The sequence below is a fragment of the Dermochelys coriacea genome, chromosome 3 (assembly GCF_009764565.3).
Source record: "Dermochelys coriacea isolate rDerCor1 chromosome 3, rDerCor1.pri.v4, whole genome shotgun sequence".
In the NCBI taxonomy this organism is placed as follows: Eukaryota; Metazoa; Chordata; order Testudines; family Dermochelyidae; genus Dermochelys; species Dermochelys coriacea.
In genome coordinates this window covers 163,814,775-163,841,615 of record NC_050070.1, presented here as the reverse complement: position 1 = coordinate 163,841,615, position 26,841 = coordinate 163,814,775, and the positions used below count along the sequence as shown (strand labels likewise).

The following is a 26,841-nucleotide window of genomic DNA, read 5'->3' as shown; positions in this document are numbered from 1 at the left end:
ATTGGTCCTTAACAATCATGGACATGTTCAATCAATTTCATATATTGACTTTAGGTCTCCAGTTTCTAATACACATCAACCACAGGACTGCCAGTTTCTTTAAAAATACATTTTATTTACAGCACCTGAACTTTCTTTACTTTGAAAATAATATAAATGTACATAACACATTAAGAAATCTCTCATAAGTTATTTAAATGACTGAAGTTTACAATTCAGGGATTTCAATGATCAAGGAAATTATATTGTGGCACATTATTCAAATCATATACTGTATAAAGGTAGAAAACAAGTTTTTAAGCAACATAACTCCAACCTTGTAACAAAACCTTACAATGATGTCCTCATATAAGGCATCACAGTCCAAAATAAAGCATTTATCACTTGCAGGTGCATCCACCATACAGGACACATAATTCAGACTGCATAGTAAGCAGGTTCTATAGAAATCTTTGTAACATTTTGATAAACTCTTCTGCAACTTGTTCCTTTCACATGTGAAAAATCAATGGTCAAACTCTTCCTTGAATTAAACCCTGTGGAACCTTACAGATTTCATTTTATCCTCTCATGGTCACAAGACAGCCATTTAAAAAAAAAAAAAAGGCTGGACTATTTATGAAGAATTCAAATTATTCACAGCAGTGTGAAATTCATCCCTGTGTAGAGGGCCAGCATAAGGCTTCCCCAAGCATCCACTTGGTGGACGATCAGATGTTAGCAGCCTAAAAAACAACAAAGACCACTGTTGCTTAGTCTTGTAGTTAGAACTACAGAAAACTCAAAGATGGAGGGGGGGAGAATAAGGCTGAATTCCAGGGAAAAAAGTGTTTGGAAGACACTGGAATGTTGAGAAAGGGAATGGTGTCATCAAATAGGAAAGGGCAGAAATACAAACGATCCTGACAGCAGAGAGAATTTAAAATGTTCAAAGATTAATTTGCAATGGTTTTGTATCTCATCTAGCAACAAACACAAAGGAGCAGGAGGAGGCAAGAAAAGGTCGATCTGACTGAGTGAGGAGTGCAAAAGTTAAATCAGGGAATGAAAGAGGCGCATGCAAGTTGTAAGACAGGTACAGGAGGAGAACTAGACAGCTACAAAAATAAAAAAAGGTTGTGTGTAAGGAAATGCAGACAATAAGAAATGAACTATCAAAGCTAAAGAGAATGAAAAATACAGACTAACACGTCTACCACTCTGAAAAAATGCACAAGAGGTCAAGTATCTTCCTAGAGAAAATAAAGAGCAAGAGATCAGATGAAAATTCAGTAACACGAGGGAAGCACTGCTAAGAATAAGTTAACTGAATTCCCTCTCTTACTCTTTACAAAGAAAAATGGGGCATGACGACAAGTATAGAAAAGTTATTGGGAGAAAAAGAAAAAAATATAAATATCAGTATGGCTATGATCAGAAAGAGAGAACGAAGAAGACTGAGTACTTGAATTCACTTAGACGTTTGGGCCAGATCCCCAGCTAGGAAATCTGAGCATAGTTCCATTGAAGTCAATGGAGTTATACGAATTTACTCCAGTTGAAGATCAGGCCCCAGAAGACTGATCTTCAAATCCAATGCATAAATATGGCACCAGGAAAAAAATGAGGAGTCCTTGTGGCACCTTAGAGACTAACGAATTTATTTGGGCATAAGCTTTTGATGAAGTGGGTTCTAGCCACTCCTCGTTTTTGCTGATACAGACTAACAGATCTGCCACTCTGAAACATGGCACCAGGGTGAGCTGGGTAAGGGGATAAAGAACTATCTTATCTAGCAAATTAAGAGGGTGCTTATAAGTTGAAAGCAGTTCAGGAGGAAGGAGATGGATGACTAGTTGAATGAAATCCGTTTAAAATACAGATGACATTCACTATAGGCAACTATGACAAACTGAAAGGAGGAAAGTTGAGAGAGGTTCTGAGGACGCCAATCTGGTGTGGGATGGAGGGCAGTAAATCAGGAAGGGCTGAGCATAGCACCCACAATCAGATAGGCCTGGAAGAAGAGGCAGATAGGAGATTTTAGGTAACTGAATGCAGAAAAAGCAACAGAATTAAAGAAACCAGAATGGAATGTATGCCAAAATGTGCTAAGCTACAATCTATGACTCAGAACAAGGGTCTGTAGATAAGGATGAATAAAATACTGAAACATACAATGGGATAAACAAATTTCAAGAGAATTAAGAGACACCATGGGAATTCAACGGAAATCTCTTCACATCCAATAGCTAATGGATAGAATGGAGTATCCCAAACGAGGAACACCACAAGCAACCAGTATAACTTGTTTTGTAATGGACTTAAGAAAAGTATTTTGAGGAAGAAAATGTTGTGTAGCATAATCCTAAATAAAGGCAGAGACTTCATCCTACCAGGTTTCCTATCCTGCTACTATCCTGAAAGTGCTCATTATCCGTACAGAGAGAAGGCAATGCCCATCTTCATAATTAAATGCTTTTAAGTAATTTAAACAGATTTAGCACAATGAAGCTATTTGATTTCTGTACCTAAAGATTTCTATAGTCCTTGCTATTTGCTTATCTATTCAAAGGCCACAGATAAAATATATTAACAGGGAAGCATACAAGTAGAAGAGAATTACTTCACTATACATTCAGGTTACAATATTTTAAAGAACCTGAGAAGTAGGTAACCACCATTTTATCAAACACTGGAGGGGGAAAAAGAGAAAGAAGATGGTCTATGTAAGCAAACATCATGGCATTACACAGTTATTAGTTTTTTGTAATTCCAGAGTCATAAACAATACTGACAACCAATCTTTCAAACTTAATACAAAACATGGTAACTTGATTTAAGATGTATGAACACAAGTAGGAAGGTTTGATTTTTTTTTTTTAAAGTTCCATCATACTAATACTTATGATTTTGGGGAAAAGATTTTGCCGTTTCTTCTTTAGTTCTCAAAAGGAAATATAAATAATATTAGATACAAAGGACACTACATTTAAACAACACCATAGTTATATACAAACCCAACAGAAGCAAAGGCAGTCTTAAGCTCATGCCATATTCTTTTAAAAGGCAGAGCAGTAAAAAGAGGTTGTTTCCTAACTTGTCATTTTGTGCAACACCCTTACAGCATGACTCAGCAGTCCTTGCACCCAAACCTTCAACTGACATCAATGGGATGACTGAGTCAAAAAGACTGCAATATCGACGTACAATTTAATCTATTTACCCAAGAGAGAAAACCTGCTTAAAGAGGATAAATATAGGTCTTAAATGAGTATTATTTGCCATGTTGATTTCAATGGCTCCTTCAGAAAATGGAAGTTCTCAAGCAATGAGAAACCGGGCTGTATGCATTAAGTCTTGCCTTTAAGATTATTTTAAGAGGAAGTAATTGGCTGTACTAAATATGGGTGTGCTACTTTCAAACCAGCCTAACCTACGGGTCCTGGAAATTTGCCAGCCCAGGCACAGAATCTCTTTGCCCATCCTCACAAGGTGATGCTGAATTATGGGCCATCAAATAAATAGGGAGCATACCCTGGGTGAGTAGGATATTGAAAGGCTGTTTTTGACAATGAACCCATGCTGAAGGTTCTGATTGTGAGCACTGGTAGAGCTGCCTATCATGGTGAGGTCAAGTGACATTCTCAGACAAGGTAGTTAGATTCTAGGGTTCCCTCTGGGAAAAGTATACTCACCCCAGGCCTAAACCCAACCCTAGTGGTAGGGTGAGGTGTCTTATTTTTCCTCAAAGCACTTGAGAATGGATTCTAAAAACATAACTAGGAGGCTACATTTCCTAGTGATAGTGGAATTTGTGCATATAACACAACGTTTTGAAATATACCTCTGTGGGAGAGGGTGGGAAGCTTAAACCCTTTAAAATGAACCCAAAGAAGCTACTGTGATAAAATCAAGGCAATAAACTCCCATTGTTTTAAAAAAGCTCCCTTTAAGCATAAAAGCTGTATATCAAATTTTAAAGAACTTTCTTAATAAACAAAAGGTTGAACTGTGTCTTACTGAAAAGAATGGAATTGCAGAATCAAAGCTATTCATGAATAGGTAACACTAGCTTATTTATTCATTATGAATGACAACTAAGATATGGTATGTTGAAGAAATCACAGTAATTGCTACCTAACTTGACACATTAGACCCAGTGTAGTTATTACAATTACTTTGGTCAGCAAAACAAATTGAGTTTTAAAATCAAAATGGTGAACAAGCATAGAATTAATTGGATAAGTGTCTGCATATCCATTTACTAGAGTAGCTACAATCCTCATATGAAATTAATTATCAAATGTTCCTGTGCTTTAATGTCGGCAAGTGTATTCTTTACACTAATCAGAAATATACTAAGGTTCAAAAATTACTATTATTAGAGAAGCAAGAAATCAGCTTCTGCTCTATCCTCTCAAAACAAGAGGCAGTCCAGAAAATAATGAAAGTAAAACGTTCCTGTGTGTGTTTTCCAGCTATCAGACACTTTGATTTCATTCACCGGCTCACAGTTCAGAAGCACAAGAGTTATGGTTACAACTGAAAATTCCTGACTATGTAAACCGAGTTTAAGGATTAGTGAAAACCATATCTACTAAATTCCTTAATGATGATACAATTGTTCAATCCAGTAGAATCATCAACCCACCTCAGGGCTTTCATTAAGCAGCCCATTTCAGTAAAAAAGACCAGAGTTTTATTCCCAGTGCCATTGGCCATAAACTGCAAGCAGTCTAAGCTGAAGTACACCTGCTACACTCTAAAAATAAAAATTCCCATCTAGTTAGTTCAAGAAATTAGCGTTAAATTGCATTACAACTATTTTAGGTGAATGCAAAAAATGAAGATGATAATCCTTATTTCAGATAACAGGTTTTTACATATGTTTTGGTTTATCGCTACAACACAGATGGCTTTTCCAATGCGCACTTCAGCTCCAACCAATGGCCTCTGACCTTTTGGCTATTAGGGCTTGTTCTATACAGAGATTATGAAGTGTAAAATTAACTGTTTCAAAAATGTGTACTGTGTGGATATGATTTGTCATCTGATTTTTTACAATTGTCTGTATTTTTTATTCCATCCTCTGCCAATGTATGCTCAATAGGAATTTCAACACCATTTTTATTTAAACTATTGTCTTTATGCAGTATTGCGGGAAGGCCATTTTTCTCAGGATAACCATTATCATGAGTAAGTTCAGCTTCCTGCTGACGGCAGCACAACTGAGAAGCACAAGCTTTTGAGACACAGGGTGAGCTGCATATTAGCTCAGAGGTCTTGCGGTCAATATACTCTGGTTGGATGGTTACAGAATGGATCCCTGCTTCGTGGAAAACCTCCCGCATTTTATAAGAGGCATCTTGGTAATCAGAAGTGGTTTGGCACTTGACATGAAGGGTAGCAATATTCTTCCCACCTGCCAGTTCCCAGACATGCACCTCATGAAGGCTGCTAACCCCTGGCACATCAGTTAGTCTTTCTGCTAGAAAACATAAGAGAAAATAATTTAAGAGGATTGTTCGGGGGGCCAATTGCAAGTTTCTGGTTATTATGAGGAATAGTGTTTAAAAGCCATAGCCATGAGGAAAGACATCTATCAATGCTCATCCACTTAAGATATAAGCATGTGACTTTTTAAAAGTAGTAGTATGTAACGTAACATCGACAACCCCTTCAAACTTCAACTTTCTCCTAGTCATCCAGGGTCTGAACTAAGTCGCTTAACTTGGGGACCAATCTTTTTGGACATGCCTTTAACGCTTATTGGCTTCAAATGAAGCTGAGGGCACTCAGCACTTTGTAGGATCAATGCTAGACTGTAATCTCCTTGGGGCAGAGAGCATGTCTTCCCTGTGCTGCTCAGCTCAGAGCCTGATGGAATTAAAAAAAAAACAAAAACCCAAAGTAATCTCTTAAGCGTGCATTTATAAAGTTACAAAATTAACCAAACAATGCTACTGTCAATTAACATTTCTAAAGCGCTTTGAGATCCTTGGACAGAAGGTACTAGGAAGTACTATTATAATTCAGTGTGGTTCCACTAATAATGTTTTGTGTGGGTTGTTTGTTAACAGCTCAAGGTCTGGTATTTTTATGTATTGTTGGAGTACCACATTCTCAAAATGAATGCTTTAACTAATCCACAGAGATTTGAGTCATGTTGCTAGGACACAAACATGTGACTCCATTTCTCGAGAATTTAGAGCTGCTATGAGTATATAATCCAAACATGTCATTCCAGAAATAAACACTAGCCCTAAAGTATGTCACTATAATTAATAAAAACTCAAAAAAATTGACTTACTCAGTACTTGCATATTAACATCTTTGGGAACCATCTGTAGCAAAATGGTTGCGGTCTCTTTGATAAGTGGGAAGGCAGAGGATAAAATGATGACCACCATAACTACCGTCAGGCTTGGATCAATGTAACACTGCCAGTTACACGGGGTATTGGCATCCAGGGGAAATGCATAGAATATTGCAGCAGCAACTACCACAACCACAGATCCAAGTGCATCTCCCATCACATGTAAAAGAACACCTGAAATAAATGACATAATACAATTTTGCATTAGCCTTCACTGGGGGGGGGAGGGCGGGGAATCCAGATGAACTGTTACAGACTTTTGAATTTATTTTGTTCAACATAAACTGCAGCATTTAGGAAATCAGTACCATGATCAGATATAAAGCTTGCAACAGTTGAGAATAAAACCAGTGGGGTGAGTGGGACAAGCCTGAACTATATGGTTGCATAAATTTGGTGGGTTATTAAACATTTAGGCTACCCAACAGATCCACAGAAGTTGGCAATGAACAGCATGCCAAAATACAATGTTTTTAATCAAACTATTGGAGCTTACTATGAGCTGGGCACACCTATAAAGGGCGGTGATCAATTCATATCATGATTATACGAGCTGCTAATTGAGGCATAGTCCACTTCTCTCCTAAGTAGATCAATTATTCTCTTTTGATAGCAGTTCTGTGACCTTGCTGAGTTCTGAAATAATAGCAGTAATGTAACAAAACAACACTCACTTTGGAGGGAGGGGAAAACTTCAAAGTACACATGACACAGAGATGGGCCTGAACCAAAAACCACAAATCCAAACATTGGACAAGTTTGGATCCTCATCTGAGCTTCATAACTCACCTAGCTTTGTACAGGCCAAATTAACACACACACACACACACACACTTCATTTGCCCTCAGACTTTGAGAATAACTCAGTTTGGGTCCCAATTTCTCAGCTTGGTTTCATCTCTTTTAGTGTAAGTATTTGTACTATTGCAAGTTCAGAAAACACCGCAAACAGCTCTTCTACTTACTTCCACAGGCATGGAGGGAAAAAAGGAATGAGAAGAGTGTATGCATTTTAAAAGATGCCTGTAATACCTCTCTAGGCCAGCCCTGTGCATTACATTGTGTAAGATAATGTGCTTGCTTCACATTCACTGTAATCTTAGAATCTTCTTTTAGATTAGCAGCCATGTTAGTCTGTATTCGCAAAAAGAAAAGGAGTACTGTGGCACCTTGTTAGTCTCTAAGGTGCCACTAGTACTCTTTTTCTATTTAGAATCTTCTGTTTCCCTCTCGCAAGAAGTATCTTTCCCTTGATGTGCTTTCTAACAATCTCCCCAATCCAAACTTGCATTTTAATGTAACGCATGTTAGACTGTAATACTCTACTTTTATAAGACTAACGTGCCATTACTTTTTATTTTTGGGTGGCAAGGGGATAAGCAGAGTTGCCACCTCTAAAAACTTCCATTTACACCCCCTCTTATAAGCTTCACTCCTACATCTCTCTCAACTAGGATAGCTGCTTATAGCTCCCTCTTAAATTTATCAATGCTCAGCTGCGAGTTTTCACTTTGCAATGATATAGGACACTAAACTCCCTAAGGCTGAGAACACTGCCTTTGCTACCACTTCTTACCAATTTGGGACCCAAATGCTGATCCTCCACATGGGAAGGGAAGGCAATATATCATTAGACTGCCTTGAATCACTCATTAAGAACCAAGTAGTCATTAAGTACTAACTTTCAGCTGAAAGGAGTTTCTTCCTGGTAGGGTTAAGAGAACTCTCCCTTTTGGTTTTCCAGAGCAATCTGCTGCCTAGAGGTCACAAGGGTCGGTTCAGTTTAGAGGTCACACGAGTTCAGTTTTAGCAGCAGTAATGGTGGAAGCCTCACTGCTTTCCATTTAAAATTAAATTGGACTGGAGTATATACTGCAGAGTTTACTTCTGCTCTGACAAGAGGGAAGGACAAGATGCAATTTCCCTATAATTCTCGGATGCTAACTGTGGATGTTTACACTAGGGAAATCTTAAAAAGTCCCATCATTGCAAATATTGATTCAGCTCCACTGGTATTAGCAATATTGGGAGCCCTAATGAGGATGGGCTGCTCAGTGCAACTCATATTTTGAGCACCATGACAATTAGATCTACTCTGAGCAGAGTTAGAAGATACAGTGCTTAAAATGCACACCTTAGTGTGCCAAATACACTAGCATGTGGTATTTTGAGGATATCACATCCACCATGAAGGTCTGCTGAACCTGACCTCTAGAAGTTCAAGTAAGTGCCACTGTTTTAGCATATGGTGCTGTTTTGCAGAATACTTTACATTGGTATAATAATGAAAACTTTGCAAATCTTTGCCATATACTAAAAATAGACACTCACCTGACCAGACCACTCTCTTATATTGGATTCACTTGGCACTACCTGCATAATGGATGTGGGAACATCACACTGGTGCAAGAGATGGTGATCTGTGACCAAGAAAAATTTTTGCTTAACATTTTTAATAGCATTTTATTTAATCAAAACACTAAGTATTATTGGTGGGACTTTTTTTTTTATTGTTTTTAAAGAAAAAGTGTATTTAAAATCAGTTATGCTCTGGATGCATTTGGGGCGTTCGGGATGCATCTACATATCTAGTTAGTTTTGTTTGTTTATTTTAAGGGCATGCAGGTTACCTTCCAGAATAGGTTAATTAGCATATTTCATTCTGCAGATATTCAGAGCTCTGTGGATCCTTTCTAGTGTTGGACAGAAATAAATATTTTGAGAAATAAATGTGAGGATGGGGCTGCTTGGAGGAGAGGTGGTCCGTAAGAGGGTCTCTGTCAGGAAACAGTCCACAGAACAACAGGGCTGCAGAACCACTATGCTGTTCTTCAGCACTCTTTACCCGACTATGGGGCATCATTGATACCAGTCTTTAAAGGAAACTGTGCTCCAGCACTTTAGCTAAAAATACTGAAATACTATGGTAATGATGCTCAAGAAATAGACCAAAAAGAAGAGCATGGGGACTTCAGTCAGTTAAAATTAGAGGAAGAGACTTTGAAGATAAAGCTGTTTAAAAGGGTGCAATCAAAAATAAAAATATGAACACACACAGAGGGCCAGATCCTCAAATGCTCCATTGATTTCACTGAAGTAATCATTGCCACTTCCAACCATTTGTGGACCTGGCCTAAGAACGTAAAAAAAACCCGAGTTAGTCAAAAATTGTGAAAACTATCATCATTTTTATTTTCATTGGAATTCTGAAAACAAATATAAATTGAAATTTGGAAAATTTTGACCAGCTCTACTTCAAAAAAGTCTTTAAAAAAACAAAAAACAAAACAAAAACCCTCTACCTCTGATGTTCAAAGCTTCAGACTTTTTCTCTTTTTTCTGTACTGTCTGCTCTTCAGGCCTTTTCTGAGTGTTCAGGGAATCACCTGCATTCAAAGAAACAACCCTGTGTTGTGTATAAATTCTACAAACAGGAAAAAAAAACAACAACAACACACCAATCTTCTCAACACCAACTTATTTTAAAGAGAAACAAACAAACTCAAGAAAAAGTCAGTCTCTGGCCAACATCTCTTTAATCAACGACCCTTCTCCCCCGGCCTATTTCAAACAATACAGTATAGAATACATACAAGCGTGAAATATGTAGGATGTTTGCATGGAGTTCGTTCACTCTGCGATTACCATTAAAGCAATCTTTGGAGGAGATTCCCCCGCAAAACAATAGACAAGAGGAGGTTTCCTTTTATTTGAAGGTTCTCCCTCCCTCTGCCCCCAAAGGAAGAGCCACAACCGCTAACAAGGTCATTAGGGTATCACAATAGCAAGAAAGCTATAGAAAAGGGGAACATGGAATAGCAGAGGAGGAAGGAGGGGATGCAGCCAGAAAGAACACAGAAAAGGGAAAACTGATAGATTTGGAGGCCAGAAGGGACCACTAGGATCATCTAGCCTGACCTGGCTAGGAAAGGCCATAGAACTTCCCTGGAATAATTCCTAGAGCAAGGCTTTGAGAAAAGCATCCAGTCTGGATTGAAAGATGACAAGGGGAGAGGAGAGGAGAGGGGGCAGGATGGAGGGCCGGAACGGGGGCAAGAGAGGGACGGAAGGCGAAAGGGAGGGGCAGAACGGGAGAAGGGAAAGTAAAGGGAAGAAAGGAAGGAGGAGGGGCGAGAAGAGCCGGAGCGAGCTAGGATGCAACTGAAAGGCACCTGCTTCAGCAGCCTCCTCCCGCCCGGGGCCGGGCACCTCCTGGAGCGGCTCTGGGGTGGCGGCGCGGGGCTGCAGGCGGCTGCAGCAGGAGCCCCAGTCCTGGAAGATGAGCAGCCCCAGCAGGTTGACGGCCAGGCCCAGCGCCCCCACGATGAGCACCAGCGCGGGGCCGTCGATGGGCTCGGGCCGGGCCAGGCGCTGCACCGCCTCCACCAGGATGGTGAAGCAGAGGGCGGTGAGGAAGACGGCGTTGCCCAGCGCCCCCACCGCCTCGGCGCGGCCGTAGCCGTAGGTGGCGGCGGGGCCCCGGCGGGCGCGGCGGGCGATGCGGCCGGCGGCGATGCCCACGCCCAGCGAGATGAGGTCCGAGAGCATGTTGAACGAGTCCGACACCAGCGCGATGGAGTTGCCCAGGTAGCCGGAGACCAGCTCGGCCACGAAGAAGCCGGCGGTCAGCACCAGCATGAAGAGCAGGCGGCAGGTCTGGCCCGAGTAGCGCCCCATCCCGCCGGCTGCGAAGGCGGCCGGCGCGCCGCCCTGCCCCCTGCCGCGCCCCGCTTATAGGCAGCGGCGCCAGGCAGCCCGCCCCCGCCGCGCCAGAGGGGGGCCGGGGCGTTACCCGCTGCCCGCCCTGCCTGGCGGGCGGCTTGGAGGAGGCTGGTCCTGGCGGCGGGGCGCGGCGCTCACGGCCCGGCGGGAGGAAGGCGCCTGTAGATTCCCTGTGGGGACCAGGGGTTTGTTCTGGATAAAAGCATCGCCTGTTCCCAGCCCCGGGGCGCGGCTGAGAGATGCGGGGCAGCAGCTTCCGCGCAAACGCAGCTGCGGGCGGACGGGGCTGGGCTTCTGCTGCGGGACGCTCACAGGGTCGGGGAGGCGGAGATGCAGGAGAGGGCACCCGCGCCTTGGGTTCAGCGGCAGCAGGGTGCTGGGGGCGAGGTCCTGCCCCGGCTGCCTCCCGCGCCTTGTCTCTCCCCGTCACAGCCGAGGCAGCCCCAGGAAGGGCCCTCCCTCGTGAAGAGGCAGAGACACAGGTTTGGCTACTGGAGACAGCCCCTTTGCGCCTGGCCGTACATGCCCACATAGGGTACCGCTAGGAGAAATCCCGGACGGGTGGTGGAGGGGGCTGGTTGGGTCAGGGGTGGGTTCCAGGGAGTCAGGCGGGAGGGGAAGGAAGAGTTAGGGGAGCTCAGCCAAAGAATAAGCAACTGAAGAGGAGGACTTGGGGCACCTGAGAGACTAACGCATTTATTAGAGCATAAGCTTTCCTGAGCTACAGCTCACTGCATCGGATGCATTTGGTGGAAAAAACAGAGGAGAGATTTCCTTACTCTCCTTACAGTGTGTACGATAAACCCATTGTTTCATGTTCTCTGTGTGTGGGTATATAAATCTCTCCTCTGTTTTTTCCACCAAATGCATCCGATGAAGTGAGCTGTAGCTCAGGAAAGCTTATGCTCTAATAAATGGGTTAGTCTCTCAGGTGCCCCAAGTCCTCCTTTTCTTTTTGCGAATACAGACTAACACGGCTGCTACTATGAAACAAACGAAGAGGGGGAGGCAGAGCTCAGGGGTTTGAGCATTGGCCTGGTAAACCCAGGGTTGTGAGTTCAATCCTTGAAGGGGCCATTTAGGGATCTGGGGCAGATATTGGGGATTGGTCCTGCTTTGAGCAGGGGGTTGGACTAGATGATCTCCTGAGGTCCCTTCCCCCCCTGATATTCTGTGATCAATAGGGGGCTGGTTAGCTGAACTGGCATAGGCTTGCCCATCACTAAACGCCAAAGGCAGGATCTCAGTGCTCACCTCCCTCCAGAAATAGAGTTCTTGCTCTTCCCTCAGACACACCCGCCATCGTTTCTGGTTTAAAATAAGGTACCTAAGGAATGCCAATCTATGGCAGAAAAGCCTTGAATGCATAAACCCCTCCCTCCTCACATCAGCAAAGGACTGAGTGCATTGAGGAAATACATCTTTGAGAAGGGTTATGCTGTTTATTCCCTCTGCTGGATGCTTAAGGTACTCATCTAATTAAGCAAAACAGAATGGGGAGGATTATGCTAGCCCAGTAATGCTTGCTGCTAGAATCTTCTTAAAAGCCACATGATGGAATAGAAATAGGCTCTGTGAAGCAATTGTTACTAGATAGCCCCTTTCAGAAGCCCCTTTACAGAAATATAAGTTATAGATTATGACCTCTTGATTTCACCCCCTACAAAGCTGCATCTGGGGTGCGGGTGCAAGAGTAATTAAAATGACACATCCGATGAAGTGAGTTGTAGCTCACGAAAGCTTATGCTCAAATAAATTTGTTAGTCTTTAAGGTGCCACAAATACTCTTTTTCTTAAAATGACACAAGTAGCCTGAACAAGATGAAGCAAATTTATGTCAGACCTAGAGTGTTCTGTGTCATGTAAATACAAAAACTAAATAAGTAAACTTCCATGCCACGTACCCAGTGTTGTTCCTATTCTCTTTTTCTTCGTGATAAATCCTAAGAAGAATTGTGTGCATGTGTGTAAGCGGGGAAAGGAGAGAATGTGTCTGTTAATATTACCCTTTACTGATCACGTAGCCCTCAAAATTTCAAAAGGAGATGCAGTAAATTAAGCGGTTTTCAAACTCTCTACTAGGTTCTGACAAGAAGTATCAATGACACTGGAAATCCAGGGATCCAAAAAATGAACTTCCATTTTTCTTTTGCAAAATGTTTGTTCTCTGATCTCTAATAAGAAACCAAAAATTTGGAGGTAGCTCTTAGAAGAACATCAAACTTGAATTTGATGCAGTTAGAAATCTGAGAATAGTTGACAGTTAAAAGAAAGAACAATATTTCTTTAGAATTATATCTTGTAAGATAGCCTTTAAATTGAAAGAAACATTTTAATTTTGAGACTACTTCTTACCACACACAATTCACCCTGAGCCTGGCATCAAGAAAACCAATGGATTGACTGAATTTTCCTATTAAAAAAGACCAAAACATATAGGCTACAATGGGAAACAGTAGACTTGTTAGGTCTGTCATAGTTTCCTAGAGTACCTAGGTTTGTTCCTAGAAGTCTTCCCATCCAATTTTTAAAGAACACCAACTTTATCAAGCTAGATAGATCTGATCAAATCACAGTCAGTGGTATCATGACTTAAAATATGTAATGGAGTCCAAATAACTTATGTAAGAAAAGAATATGTAGCAAAGTTTGTAACAAGATTTTAAAATTCTTCCACAAGCTAATGTGGAGCCAAAAGTGGCAAAAGGTTGACAAACTCAAACCAATCAAATTCTGTTATATTCAACACAGATTCTTCTACGTAGTCCTCCTTAAAGCCTGAAAAATAAGTAGCATTGAAATGACAAAAGTCTTCTATTAAGCTCAAAAACAACAAGAATTTCCCTAGAAATCACTAAAAAGTTTTCAATCAATACAAGATATATTTCCATTAAAAAGTCCCTCATCTTTTCACATCAAGTTCATCTTTAAGAGCCATATGATTTAAAGCGGGTTCTGGGAGATCTAGCATGCTAGAAAGATGTTGAATTCCAGGTGTATATCAGGTAGACCTAGACAAAGTATTTCCGCTGTAACATTTTTTTGTTGGTGAAAAATGCAGTTTCAGCAAATTTGTGTTGGTCTGCTCTTTTTTCTTGTCTGACAGTCCAACTGTTTTGTTTTGATATTTTTGAAACAAAACATTTTGTTTTTTGACTGAAAACAGCTTTTTCTTTTGAAATTTCCTTTGATTCTATTTTAAAAACTTAAAAACCCTTAAACCACTCAAAATTGAAACACCACATTTCATTTTGGGTCAATCAAAACATTTTTGTGGGGAATTTTTTGTTTTTATTTGCTGAAATTTCAAAATAATTTGGTTTTGGGTCAACCCAAAATTAATTTTTTTTCAGAATTTTCAGCCAACCAAAAAATCAATTATTCTGACAGTTCTAATTTCAACTGGTTGAGTGAAAGTAGGCAGCTATTGAGAGGATAATCTTCCACTGATGCACAGGAATTTACAAATGCAACTTCCATGTTATTTGGGTATTCTTGTATATATCCCTCACACACACCTCATGTAATAAACAACCCTCCAACCATTAAAAATGTACAGATGCATACAAATTACTTGATAAAAAATTGTATTGAAAGCACACTTTAAAAAGGAGTCTCACCATAAAGACTAGCACAATAGTGGGAGAGGATAACATCGTTAAAAATAATTAACACACTTCAATAATTTTAAACTAGAATTAACAAATGTATGATAAAAAATCTTAAATAATGGTATAAAATCAAATGCAGGGCAACTTTTCTAAAAATTAAAAAAAAGAGGCCAGGCAATGGAAACCAAAATACCTTTTATAAGAATTAAATCATCAGATGCCCCAAATAGAGAGTTAGATAAAAAACTAAAAAACAAGACAATGGATCTTTAGTAAAATAATAAAATTCATAATATCAACTGCTGCCGTTAGTCACTAGCACTCTGTTTGCAATCAACAAATTCATTGCGGCCTGACAATTTGCAGGACTGGGCCATAACTGTTTAAAGTTAACATGAAGGCTCAAAGGATTTTGTTTTAGTAACATGTACAGTATTGTATCTGGAACTCGCTAATGCTAGGTAAAATATGCATTCATTCTCTTTGGAAAAAAATTGACATAAATCACAGTTCTGAACTCAGTTCAAAAACCTTATAAAAACACTACAGTACAGTAATTATTTTGAAGAAATAGCACTAAAAATATTTTCAAACAAACACCTCAGCAGCCTAGATGACTCACTACAAAACTCAGAAGAAGTACGTATTCTCTACCTCAGTTCTGAACTTTTTTTGAATTTCCCCACCTAGTGCCCACTGGCTCTTACTTGCCCTGCATGTCAAGGTCAGACTTCTTGTTCTAACTTTCAAGACTTTACACTTCTCTGAATTTCATGTTCCCAGCTTTGTCAGTGGAAGTAGCCTTCATGCCTCTTCTTTCTTTCTTTCTCCTTGTTCTGCCTCCATGCTTTTTCCCATGCCAGCCTTCCCAATCGCTGCTTACCAAGCCACATACTCTCCTCAGCTAAATCACTCCTCAAAACCCACTTCTCCCTATTCCCTACACAAAGTGACTTAATTTACCAAACAAGAATTATTCATTTAATTGAACCTTCAGGATAAGCACATGCCTCAACCGACTAATTGTGTGATAGTTTTGTAACCCTTGTCCCATTCTGTCCTCTCTGTATTCTTTGTTAGCTTCACTCTTTGCATCCAAATTTAGGCCCTAATCCTGCAATCAAGATTGTGTGGGCAAACCCTTCTGCTACCAGGGAGTCCCATTGACTTCAGCTGGTTTCTGCCCATTGACTATACGGTTCTGCCCATACCAGTCCAATTGCAGTATCAGAACCTTCGCTTGTAAGTTCCTTCAGGCAGGAACCATGTCTTTTCAATTGCTTTGTAAAACTCTTAGCACACTGTGTATATATTTAAACAATGGTGTAATAAGTTAACTGGCTAATGTTAGTTCCAGTTACTTATCCAATATCTGGAATAACTGAACAAACCATTTCCATTAAAAGCAAGAGCCAACCCAAACCTCCACCCAAAACTTGAACCGAATCAAACTTTTTTTAAGAGGTTCAGAAAAGTTCAGCTTACTTTTTGGTTTTCTAAATTATTTGTCCTTCTTGGTTTCAGCTAAAATACTGTTAGAAAGGCTGCTGTTGCAGTTCCTCCATCCTAGTCAGAAGCAAAAATTGTTAGATGTCTTATGAGCAAGACTGTTCTCCTATTCAGTTCTCAATACCAAAAATACTTGGATAAGTATCCAGACTTTTGGGTATCTAACTTGTAAGGTTTGCCCAGCACTAATTTTAAGCACTTTAAAAGTAGGAACTCTGTCTTAAATTTAGCATTAGTTTGTAATAGTGATGTTCTTCCACTACTCAACAGAAGAGGTAACAGAGGCTCACTTGTATATTGCTGCCATCAAAGGCATAGGGCTGTGTGTGTTGATTTGAGTATCATTGCTCAGAGAAATTACAAAATAGCGAGGGATTCAAAGGTAATAACAGATGTGAAAATACAGAGAGATCAATTTTCAATCCATTTATAAGAAGTGCTTACCATGGAATAATTCCTTTATCTGGTGAGTGTTGGTATGAAAGTATTCTCTTCATAACTTTGTTTCTGGTTCTGTTCTCTACTCCTGTAGCTCTACCTTTAATACTACTCAAAATAACACCTGTCAAATTGATGGAGAAAGAGCTACATCTTAGGGGACTGCTGAGGGTTTGGAGGCCTTGGAGGACTGGCAATGGGATACAGAGATTTAAGATCACCAGGTCAGTAGTAGCCTAAAATCATTATCATCAGACAGCTACTCGGTGGCTTTGATGAAATGTATACATTTTCACCATTTCAAGGACCCACTTCACAAAAACCATCACTAGTCTTGGTGCCCTTAGGGTATGTCTTCACTGCAGAGTTAGGCTGGGCTCCAGCCTGGGCATTGCCCCTTCCATGCACACAGAAAAATTTGTAACCCGGGTTTAAGGGTGCTTTAAAAGACCAGGCTAGCAGGCATGGCATAGGGAGGGTATAGACTTGAGCTCAGGCTTTGCTCCAGCCCAGGCTGGCAACTCACCTACTTTGGGGTGAGAGAGCAGGCTAATCACGCCCAGGTGTTGTTAGTCCTTCATTGCTATCCCACAAATCCACCTGAGCTGTACTTTCTTTTTTAACTCCTCCCATTTTCTCCACTGAAAGTCACCTATACTGGCTTAGCATTTTAACCCCACATTTCCCTGCTCCATTTCTGTTGTGCTTCCACAGCATTTGAAGAGAGATGCCAGCCAAGGAACCTTCCTCCTATGCTGCCATTTTTTCCAGAGGCTGACACCAGCCTTCTGGTTAAGCTAGGATGTGATATCGGTAAGATGCATAATTTGGGGAAATGTACCCAAAATGACATCTTTATATTTAATGGACAGGAAAGAAACAGAGGGCTGGGTTAGTGCACTGCAGTTCGCTTTATAGTTTGCAGACTGATTTTCATCCTTAATGACATTCTCATTAAGAATTATTGCTGCCAGATGCTGTTTGCTTTTGTCTTAGAACTGTCTGCATTAATGAGTCACTCCATTTGGAAGTTATTTACATAAAATATTGTTCTCCTGTTAGTGCCACAAACAGCAGCTCCATGCTAGGCTACACAGACAGAGCATCCTGCAAATGGATTCATAGAGCAGCTCACTTCAATGCAATGCTAAGAACCATAGGATATCCCACCAGAAACCCATCCCAGCTAGTACAACACTCTTGTGTACACACACAGGTCTGGCATGGGTAATACTTTGCTGTGCCTAGCCCTGGCAAACTCTGCAGTGGAGACATGCACTTAGTAGCCGCCCTGAGACTGCCATGGAAGACGGCCAAAGATTGATTGAACACAGAGGATTAATTACTCTTTCAACCTAGAAGCGTCCCCTTCAGAACTGGGCTTAGAAATGTTGGTGTGTCAGCCTGAACGGACACATGGAATGATTTGATTCATAGCCTTAGAGTGGGTTTTATTTTTAAAAGATGCTGAAGCCTTAAAGACCTTTCAGGACCTCCTCCCTTCCCATCAACTCATCCTATGCCTAATATCCAGCCTACAAATGCCCTTACATTTATCTAAATCACATCCATGTATTATCTGCCCTTCTGACATCTGAGCAATCCTTTTCTGATCACTTCAGGTACTTAGGAAGTCACTTCTTTTTCAGGTTAAAGATGGTCGGTCCCACTAACCTTTCCTCATACACTATCCCTGTTTGTCCTGAGTTAAACTTGGTGCCCACTATGTAATGCAATGTGGTTCAATGACGGCAATATATAGGGGAAGTTAGTCATTTTTTAGTTTTTCACTGAAAATTATACTAAATCAGATTACCAGAACTTAATGTTGTCACTTAGTAGCACTTCTAGACTGAGATTCAATGACAAACCCTGTGCATACATTGAGCTTCTATGCAGCATTACTTGACCAGTAAAAGAATTGCGATGAAAGAACTGAGATGAGTTTAAACAGCACCTCAACATTGAAATTCTCTAATCTACTGTACTTACAATATTAAAGTTTTTTATGATTATATACCTAGTTATCTTAAAGACCTTTTATTTTCTTACTGTAGACAGCAGATGCTGTAATGTAATTCTGAAAGTTTGCCTGTACCTTGAATATGAACCCTGTCACCCAAAATTAGATTGTACAAACAGTTTTGGAATCAAAGGTCACAAGACAGTTCTTTTTAACTTTTCTACTGTAAACTGCTCTATGCAGTGCTCTGCATGCTTTGCTTTCTGTGCTTGTAAAGTTTTAAGTTTTGCATTGGAACTTCTTTTTTTTAAACAAAAAGGAAAATGCCTTTTTCATCAAAATTAAAATTTGTGGGGAAAAAATTCATTTTGATTTTGGTGGAGGGAGAAAAAGGCACCCACCCCTTTTTAAGATAGAAGTTTCCACAAGAAGGAAGTGTGGAAAAGTTTGAAAAAAAGTAAATGAGAGGAAGTGGGGTTTTTCCCCACAAAAATTACACTTTTTGAAATTTTGAATATTTTGAAGTATTTCATTTTCAAACGTTTTGTTGAAAGAACAAAAAAAAATCACAGAATATTTCAAATGAAACAAAAACACCCTTTGTTTTAAACATTTTCATGAAGTACGCTTACCTTTTTTTGACCAGCTTTACTTATGAGTGGTTGATAGGATCTTCAAAATACATCTTGTCTGCTGCCTTAAAGATTCAGGGTTAGATCTGTAGTTATTGTAAATCAGCATGGCTTCATTGCCATCACTGGAGCTTCACCAGTTTACCTCAACTGAGGATCTGGCCTTGTTTCTGGATAATTGTTTACATGAAAAACTCATCTCAACTCATGGGCTTTGGAAGAATTTGCTGAGAACTGTTTAGCATATTATTTCAGATAAAGGGACTGATTAAAGTGCCTCTGAAAGACATAAAATTCAGCGGTGATAACTGATGAGCACCGAACATGGCTTTCAAGACTTATCTTTTCTCTCTTGAATTTTTTTTATTGTTGTAATTATCTTAAACCAATAGAATCTACCACAGCAAATCTGAATATAACTGCATTTTAGCCTAGATTGGGCTGACTCTTTGTTATATGCATGCACACTTCCCTAGGATTGCATGGGAGCAATTGAGAGCTGAAGATGGCCTTTCATTAATAATTACTTCTGTTGGCAAACATCTAGGGGTTGAACAGTATTATGCAAAATCCATTAGCACAGTGCACAAGGATCCATGAGAGACAGGCAGTCGATTAACTCAACGGACACTTTCTTGTTGACAACCATCTGTCTATAGAGAAATTTAACCAGAGCACTTAGCATATGCATCATTTACTATCTTTCAAGTGGTTAGCACTTCTCAGAAAAAAAACAGCTAATAGCCATCCACATGGTGAGCACATCTGTAAAATGGGAATAAGGATGCTGACCTCCTTTATAAAGCGCTATAAGACTTATGGATGAAAAAGCACTATATAAGAGGTAAGTATGATTGATTATTCTGCTTCAGAGTGTGTGTTTGTGTGGGGGGTGAGAAAAATAGTTGTCACGGTCTCATGTACACAATTCTGGTTAACTTTATTTTCGGACACTGCCAATGACACATTGAGACTACATCAAGTGGGTGGGCCAGTCTCGCCCGTGCATTCCAAAAATGGGCCCTAACTTTTGAGGAAAAAGGCAGGATTTTTGCCCCCTTCAGAAAGCATACAAAGCTTTTCAGCTCTATTTTCAGAATTGGAGAGCTACTTTTTGAGGAGAACAACCGGAACTATTTCACTGTAAGACTCTGGACTCTCTGTTAAGGCTGAGGAGCCCTCAAATGACTCTAGAAAAAGACTGGAAGCACTGATAGCATGACAAATGTGATGATGAATGCAGAAAGAAAAGATGACGTGAAAGAAATGGAAACTACTTCGTCCATGTACAGCAACCTAGAAATAGGAAAGTTTGGGGTCCCCCTTTAAAAAAAACTAGGCCATTTTTGGCCTTAATTGCATCCGCAATTACAATTATAAGTTGATGTGAATTGCCACAGGTAAACAATGTATTGGTTTATCAGTCCATCTTGATTAGTCTTTGTGACTATTAATAGCTCTGTGCCATTTATCTTGTGTGTGTCATTTATTGGTACACTGGCTGTTGTATGTTAGTAATATGGATTTGGGTCAGACTTTAGGTTTTTCTTTCATCATACTCTCAAGGCAATTGAGAGAAACTGACACAGATGCTTTCCTTGGCCTCTATAATTTCCTTCTTTCATAATAACTGATTTAAAAATTCTCTGCATGCTCTGTTCTCCCCTTGATAAGCATATGTAAACACCCTACCCAATTGTGTTAATAGATTTTATATATATATCAAAAGCCAGGAACAGACACTTTAATCATCAAGTTTCAGAGTAGCAGCCGTGTTAGTCTGTATTCGCAAAAAGAAAAGGAGAACTTGTGGCACCTTAGAGACTAACAAATTTATTACAGCATAAGCTTTCGTGAGCTACAGCTCACTTCATCGGATGCATTTGGTGGAAAAAACAGAGGGGAGATTGATATACACACAGAGAGAACATGAAACAATGGGTTTATCATACACACTGTAAGGAGAGTGATCACTTAAGATAAGCCATCACCAGCAGCAGGGGGGGGGAAAAGGAGGAAAACCTTTCATGGTGACAAGCAAGGTAGGCTATTTCCAGCAGTTAACAAGAATATCTGAGGAACAGTGGGGGGTGGGGTGGGAGGGAGAAATACCATGGGGAAATAGTTTTACTTTGTGTAATGACTCATCCATTCCTAGTCTCTATTCAAGCCTAAATTAATTGTATCCAGTTTGCAAATTAATTCAAATTCAGCAGGCTCTCGCTGGAGTCTGGTTTTGAAGCTTTTTTGTTGAAGAATAGCCACTCTTAGGTCTGCAATCGAGTGACCAGAGAGATTGAAGTGTTCTCCAACTGGTTTTTGAATGTTATAATTCTTGACGTCTGATTTGTGTCCATTCATTCTTTTACGTAGGGACTGTCCAGTTTGGCCAATGTACATGGCAGAGGGGCATTGCTGGCACATGATGGCATCACATTGGTAGATGCGCAGGTGAATGAGCCTCTGATAGTGTGGCTGATGTGATTAGGCCCTATGATGGTGTCCCCTGAATAGATATGTGGACAGAGTTGGCAACGGGCTTTGTTGCAAGGATAGGTTCCTGGGTTAGTGGTTCTGTTGTGTGGTGTGTGGTTGCTGGTGAGTATTTGCTTCAGATTGGGGGGCTGTCTGTAAGCAAGGACTGGCCTGTCTCCCAAGATCTGTGAGAGTGATGGGTCGTCCTTCAGGATAGGTTATAGATCCTTGATGATGCGTTGGAGAGGTTTTAGTTGGGGCTGAAGGTGATGGCTAGTGGCGTTCTGTTATTTTCTTTGTTGGGCCTGTCCTGTAGTAGGTGACTTCTGGGTACTCTTCTAGCTCTGTCAATCTGTTTCTTCACTTCAGCAGGTGGGTATTGTAGTTGTAGGAATGCTTGATAGAGATCTTGTAGGTGTTTGTCTCTGTCTGAGGGGTTGGCGCAAATGCGGTTATATCGTAGAGCTTGGCTGTAGACAATGGATCGTGTGGTATGATCTGGATGAAAGCTAGAGGCATGTAGGTAGGAATAGCGGTCAGTAGGTTTCCGATATAGGGTGGTGTTTATGTGACCATCGCTTATTAGCACCGTAGTGTCCAGGAAGTGGATCTCTTGTGTGGACTACTCCAGGCTGAGGTTGATGGTGGGATGGAAATTGTTGAAACCATGGTGGAATTCCTCAAGGACTTCTTTTCCATGGGTCCAGATGATGAAGATGTCATCAATGTAGCGCAAGTAGAGTAGGGGCATTAGGGGACAAGAGCTGAGGAAGCGTTGTTCTAAGTCAGCCATAAAAACGTTGGCATACTGTGGGGCCATGCGGGTACCCATCGCAGTGCCGCTGATTTGAAGGTATACATTGTCCCCAAATGTGAAATAGTTATGGGTGAGGACAAAGTCACAAAGTTCAGCCACCAGGTTAGCCGTGACGGTATCGGGGATACTGTTCCTGATGGCTTGTAGTCCATCTTTGTGTGGAATGTTGGTGTAGAGGGCTTCTACATCCATAGTGGGTAGGATGGTGTTTTTAGGAAGATCGCCAATGGATTGTAGTTTCCTCAGGAAGTGGATCTACAACCTATCCTGAAGGACGACCCATCACTCTCACAGATCTTGGGAGACAGGCCAGTCCTTGCTTACAGACAGCCCCCCAATCTGAAGCAAATACTCACCAGCAACCACACACCACACAACAGAACCACTAACCCAGGAACCTATCCTTGCAACAAAGCCCGTTGCCAACTCTGTCCACATATCTATTCAGGGGACACCATCATAGGGCCTAATCCCATCAGCCACACTATCAGAGACTCATCTACCTGCGCATCTACCAATGTGATATATGCCATCATGTGCCAGCAATGCCCCTCTGCCATGTACATTGGCCAAACTGGACAGTCTCTACGTAAAAGAATAAATGGACACAAATCAGATGTCAAGAATTATAACATTCAAAAACCAGTCAGAGAACACTTCAATCTCTTTGGTCACTCGATTACAGACCTAAGAGTGGCAATTCTTCAACAAAAAACTTCGAAAACAGACTCCAACGAGAGACTGCTGAATTGGAATTAATTTGCAAACTGGATGCAATTAACTTAGGCTTGAATAGAGACTGGGAATGGATGAGTCATTACACAAAGTAAAACTATTTCCCCATGTTTATTCCCTCCCTCCCCCTCCTCCCCCCTTCCCCCCCCCCCCCCCCCCGCTGTTCCTCAGATGTTCTTGTCAACTGCTGGAAATGGCCCACCTTGATCATCACTACAAAAGGTTTTTTTTCTCTCCTGCTGGTAATAGCTCACCTTACCTGATCACTGTTGTTACAGTGTGTATGGTAACACCCATAGTTTCATGTTCTGTGTATATAAATCTCCCCACTGTATTTTCCACTGAATGCATCCGATGAAGTGAGCTGTAGCTCACGAGAGCTTATGCTCAAATAAATTTGTTAGTCTCTAAGGTGCCACAAGTTGTCCTTTTCTTAAAGCAGACAGTGGTTCTCAGTATAAATTGTAACATATCATCTTGTTTTTGAAAAAGATTTGCGTCTGTGTTATTCCAAGAACCATTGCCATGTTATAGAAAACAGAAAAACAAAAAACAGACCATTTACAAATTTTACATACAATACATGGACCAAATTCAGACCCAGCTTAAGCCACTGAAATCCCATTGAAGTCAATGGGAGTTGCACTGTATTTCCCAGAGTTGAATTTGGCTCTATGTTTTTATTTGAAGGAATGGTAAGCAGTGGCTCATCTTTTCCAACTTAAGCATTTTATAAAAACCAGTACCTTTGACTGAGATTTCAAAAAAGCTTACCGGGGGATTTAGCCACACAGCTCCCTTTAATTTCAATATGAAGCCAAATCCCCTATATCTTTTTGAAAATATCTACCTTTAATTTTAATCACTTATCTGTTGCTCACCTGAAGTCATTGTGCTCTGCTTGGGATGACATAGTCATTCCCGAAACAAACTATTATGCCATCACAAATTTAGGACTAGAATTTCTGGTGCAGAACAAGCAGCAGAATCTGATGGAGCCCTAAAGTAACAAAGCTGGTGTTAAATATCCCTGCTAATTCAAATTAAGCATGTATGGAGACTACTGGCTAGCAGAGGCTCAAATTGTCATAGTTGTGAATGCAAATGAATAATTATGCACCAGTAAGTGTGTGCAAAATTTGAGAGACTTGGGCCATACAGAATTTGCAAGAGTTGGGCCAGAATTCTTTTACAAAAGTGACTAGGAGACATCAGTGGATCTTTAACAATGAACAGAAATAACCTACACATCAACTGGAAACACACAAAAGATTAAGAATGCAAATAATTATATGATAGAAAACATCAGTTTCTAGCACAGAAAGCTGAAATGGGAAATAATAATGGTGTTAACTGAAACCTTTGGGCCAAATTCAGTCTGTGTCTATCCCTTTAATGTTTAGTGCCTGCACTTTTAGATGAGTGTCTGATGATAATTTATATGCAGCGAGGGATGCATAATAAGTCTTTGTCTACACTAGGAAAGAAACTGTTAAGAGTCCCAATCTATAAGCACGATACTAACAGTTGTGGACAAACCATGCTATAAACAAGATTTATTCTTGCATTCATAGACAGAAATAACAAATATGTGAAACCAAAGCATGATTTCTCTATATTTAGACAAGTTTAAAACATATCTCCCTTGCATGATTTTTTAACCCCCCCATGCCAATCCATAGAGTCAGCTATGATTTTAGCCACAACCATGTTACACAACTGTTTTCACAGGGTTTTTTGGGGGGTAGGAGTGGGTAAGAGGTGACAGTATAGATGGGACCTTATAATAACAAGATTTCAACAGCATTTGTCTGTTTCTTTAAAGCCAACATCTTACCTCATCTAGAACATGGTTTATAAAACAGTTGCTTTATCCCACTGTGTGTTTCAGCTTTCTCCCAAAGATGATGATTGATCAATGCAGAATTTCTATCAAATTCATGTTCCCCCTTCTCCCTCTCATTTTAATAATTTTATTTTTAAAGGGGGGATCTTGCCACCTTTAGTCAAATAGAATAGATTGGCTGCTCTAAAAAATTAAGAGCAAATGAGGAAAAATTCTCTTTTAAACATTAAAAAAAACTTCTAAGAAAATAAATGAAAATACTGCCACTTTGTCAAAAACACCTTCTGTAAGTTCTTTGACGAGCGTGGTGAATGGTTTGTGCCAGGTGTGCTATCATGCTGACCAACATTGTTTCTTTTCACTCTGTCTGTATTCATCTGTTTTCTCTTCTCTAATACAGTACTAAGATTATAAGCTCTTTGGAGCAAGAACAGTTGTTTCGTTCTGTGTTTGAGCAGCACCTAGGACTCCATGATACTACTCTTGGTAATCACAATGTAAACAGAATGTTCATTGGGAGGAGAAAGATTTAAATAGAAAATCCATATTTCTCTCCCAATTTGTCAATCTGTAAATCATGCATCTTACTAGCTCTTTTTGAGTCTCCTAAACCCACTACATCTGCTGTCACAAACAGCACCTCTGCAGTAAGCTCTGGTAAAACAAATTGCAAACTATTTAATAAATTGGTAGGCTTAGAATTCTCCTCTTGCCATTAGTCAGTTCTTTATCTTGACATACAAACCCTAAACACTTCTCAGATGTGCCTTGGACAAAAACTATTACAGCTTTGTTGCAGTATTTACAATTATCCCTGCTTGCTCACCGGTGATAACCTCAGAGATACTGAGCATTCACAGTTCTCAATTAAGCCAGAGGGTGCTCAGCATCTCTCAAGCACTGACTTTCTGATAAATCTGGACAATTCATCTCTCAATAGGACAATGATAGACCCTGATTCCAATTTGGCAACACAGAAAAAAGATTTTTTTCCCCCTTGCTCATTGCTTGATGGCTTACAAAAGGTCAGCTACATCACTGGGACACCATTTACTTCAGACATGTATTAGGAAGCAAATGTGGTGATAGAAGCCTTGTAAAATAAGCATGAATATCTGTCAGCTCAGGCACACAATCTACTCCCCACCATTACCAAAATTATCGTGAAAAAATTATTTTACTTGCTCATCACAAAGAAATGGCAAGTGGTCACCAGGCTAATTGTCAAATAGTGCTTTGGAAGGCTGGTTTTGGACAGTCTAGAAAGTTCATTAGCTTATATACCTGTTTCAATGTCTTCTTGGACAACGGATGCCTCACGGTAACAGTAGTCCATAAAGACAACATAGTTTAGCACATTGAAGAATAGACCTACAAGTCCAACAATGAGGACAATCAGTGCCTCTTCGGTCTTCTTTGGATTGAGATACCTCTTAATTGCCTCAATGAGGATGCTGAACATCAGAGCAGTGGCAAAGATGGAATTGCCAAAGGCACCTACCACATCTGCCCGGGGGAAGCCAAATGTGCTCTTCTTGTGCCACCTGATGCGGCTGAACCGGACGCTGAGTAAACCAATAACCATGGAGATGAAGTGAGATAGGATGGCAAAAGCATCAGAAGCTAGAGACAGGGAATTACCAATGTATGCTACTGATATCTCCACCACAAAAAGCACAAGGCTCACAACGCACATTAAGATGAGCCGGCTGCTTCTTCCTGAGTAACGTCCCAT

General features: G+C 40.5%; 2 protein-coding genes across 2 annotated transcripts; both read right to left on the bottom strand.

Annotated features, from left to right (window-relative positions):
- On the bottom strand, window positions 1-26,841 carry LOC119852469 (zinc transporter 10). Its single transcript, XM_038393617.2, has 4 exons — window positions 26,391-26,841; window positions 9,661-9,744; window positions 6,293-6,532; window positions 1-5,470 (listed from the first exon to the last, which is right to left on the bottom strand). The coding sequence occupies exons 1-4, from the start codon at window positions 26,839-26,841 to the stop codon at window positions 4,998-5,000; spliced, it is 1,248 nt and encodes a 415-aa protein (XP_038249545.1). The 3' UTR covers window positions 1-4,997.
- On the bottom strand, window positions 8,708-11,058 carry LOC122459498 (zinc transporter 10-like). Its single transcript, XM_043511743.1, has 2 exons — window positions 10,531-11,058; window positions 8,708-9,782 (listed from the first exon to the last, which is right to left on the bottom strand). The coding sequence occupies exons 1-2, from the start codon at window positions 11,033-11,035 to the stop codon at window positions 9,751-9,753; spliced, it is 537 nt and encodes a 178-aa protein (XP_043367678.1). The 5' UTR covers window positions 11,036-11,058; the 3' UTR covers window positions 8,708-9,750.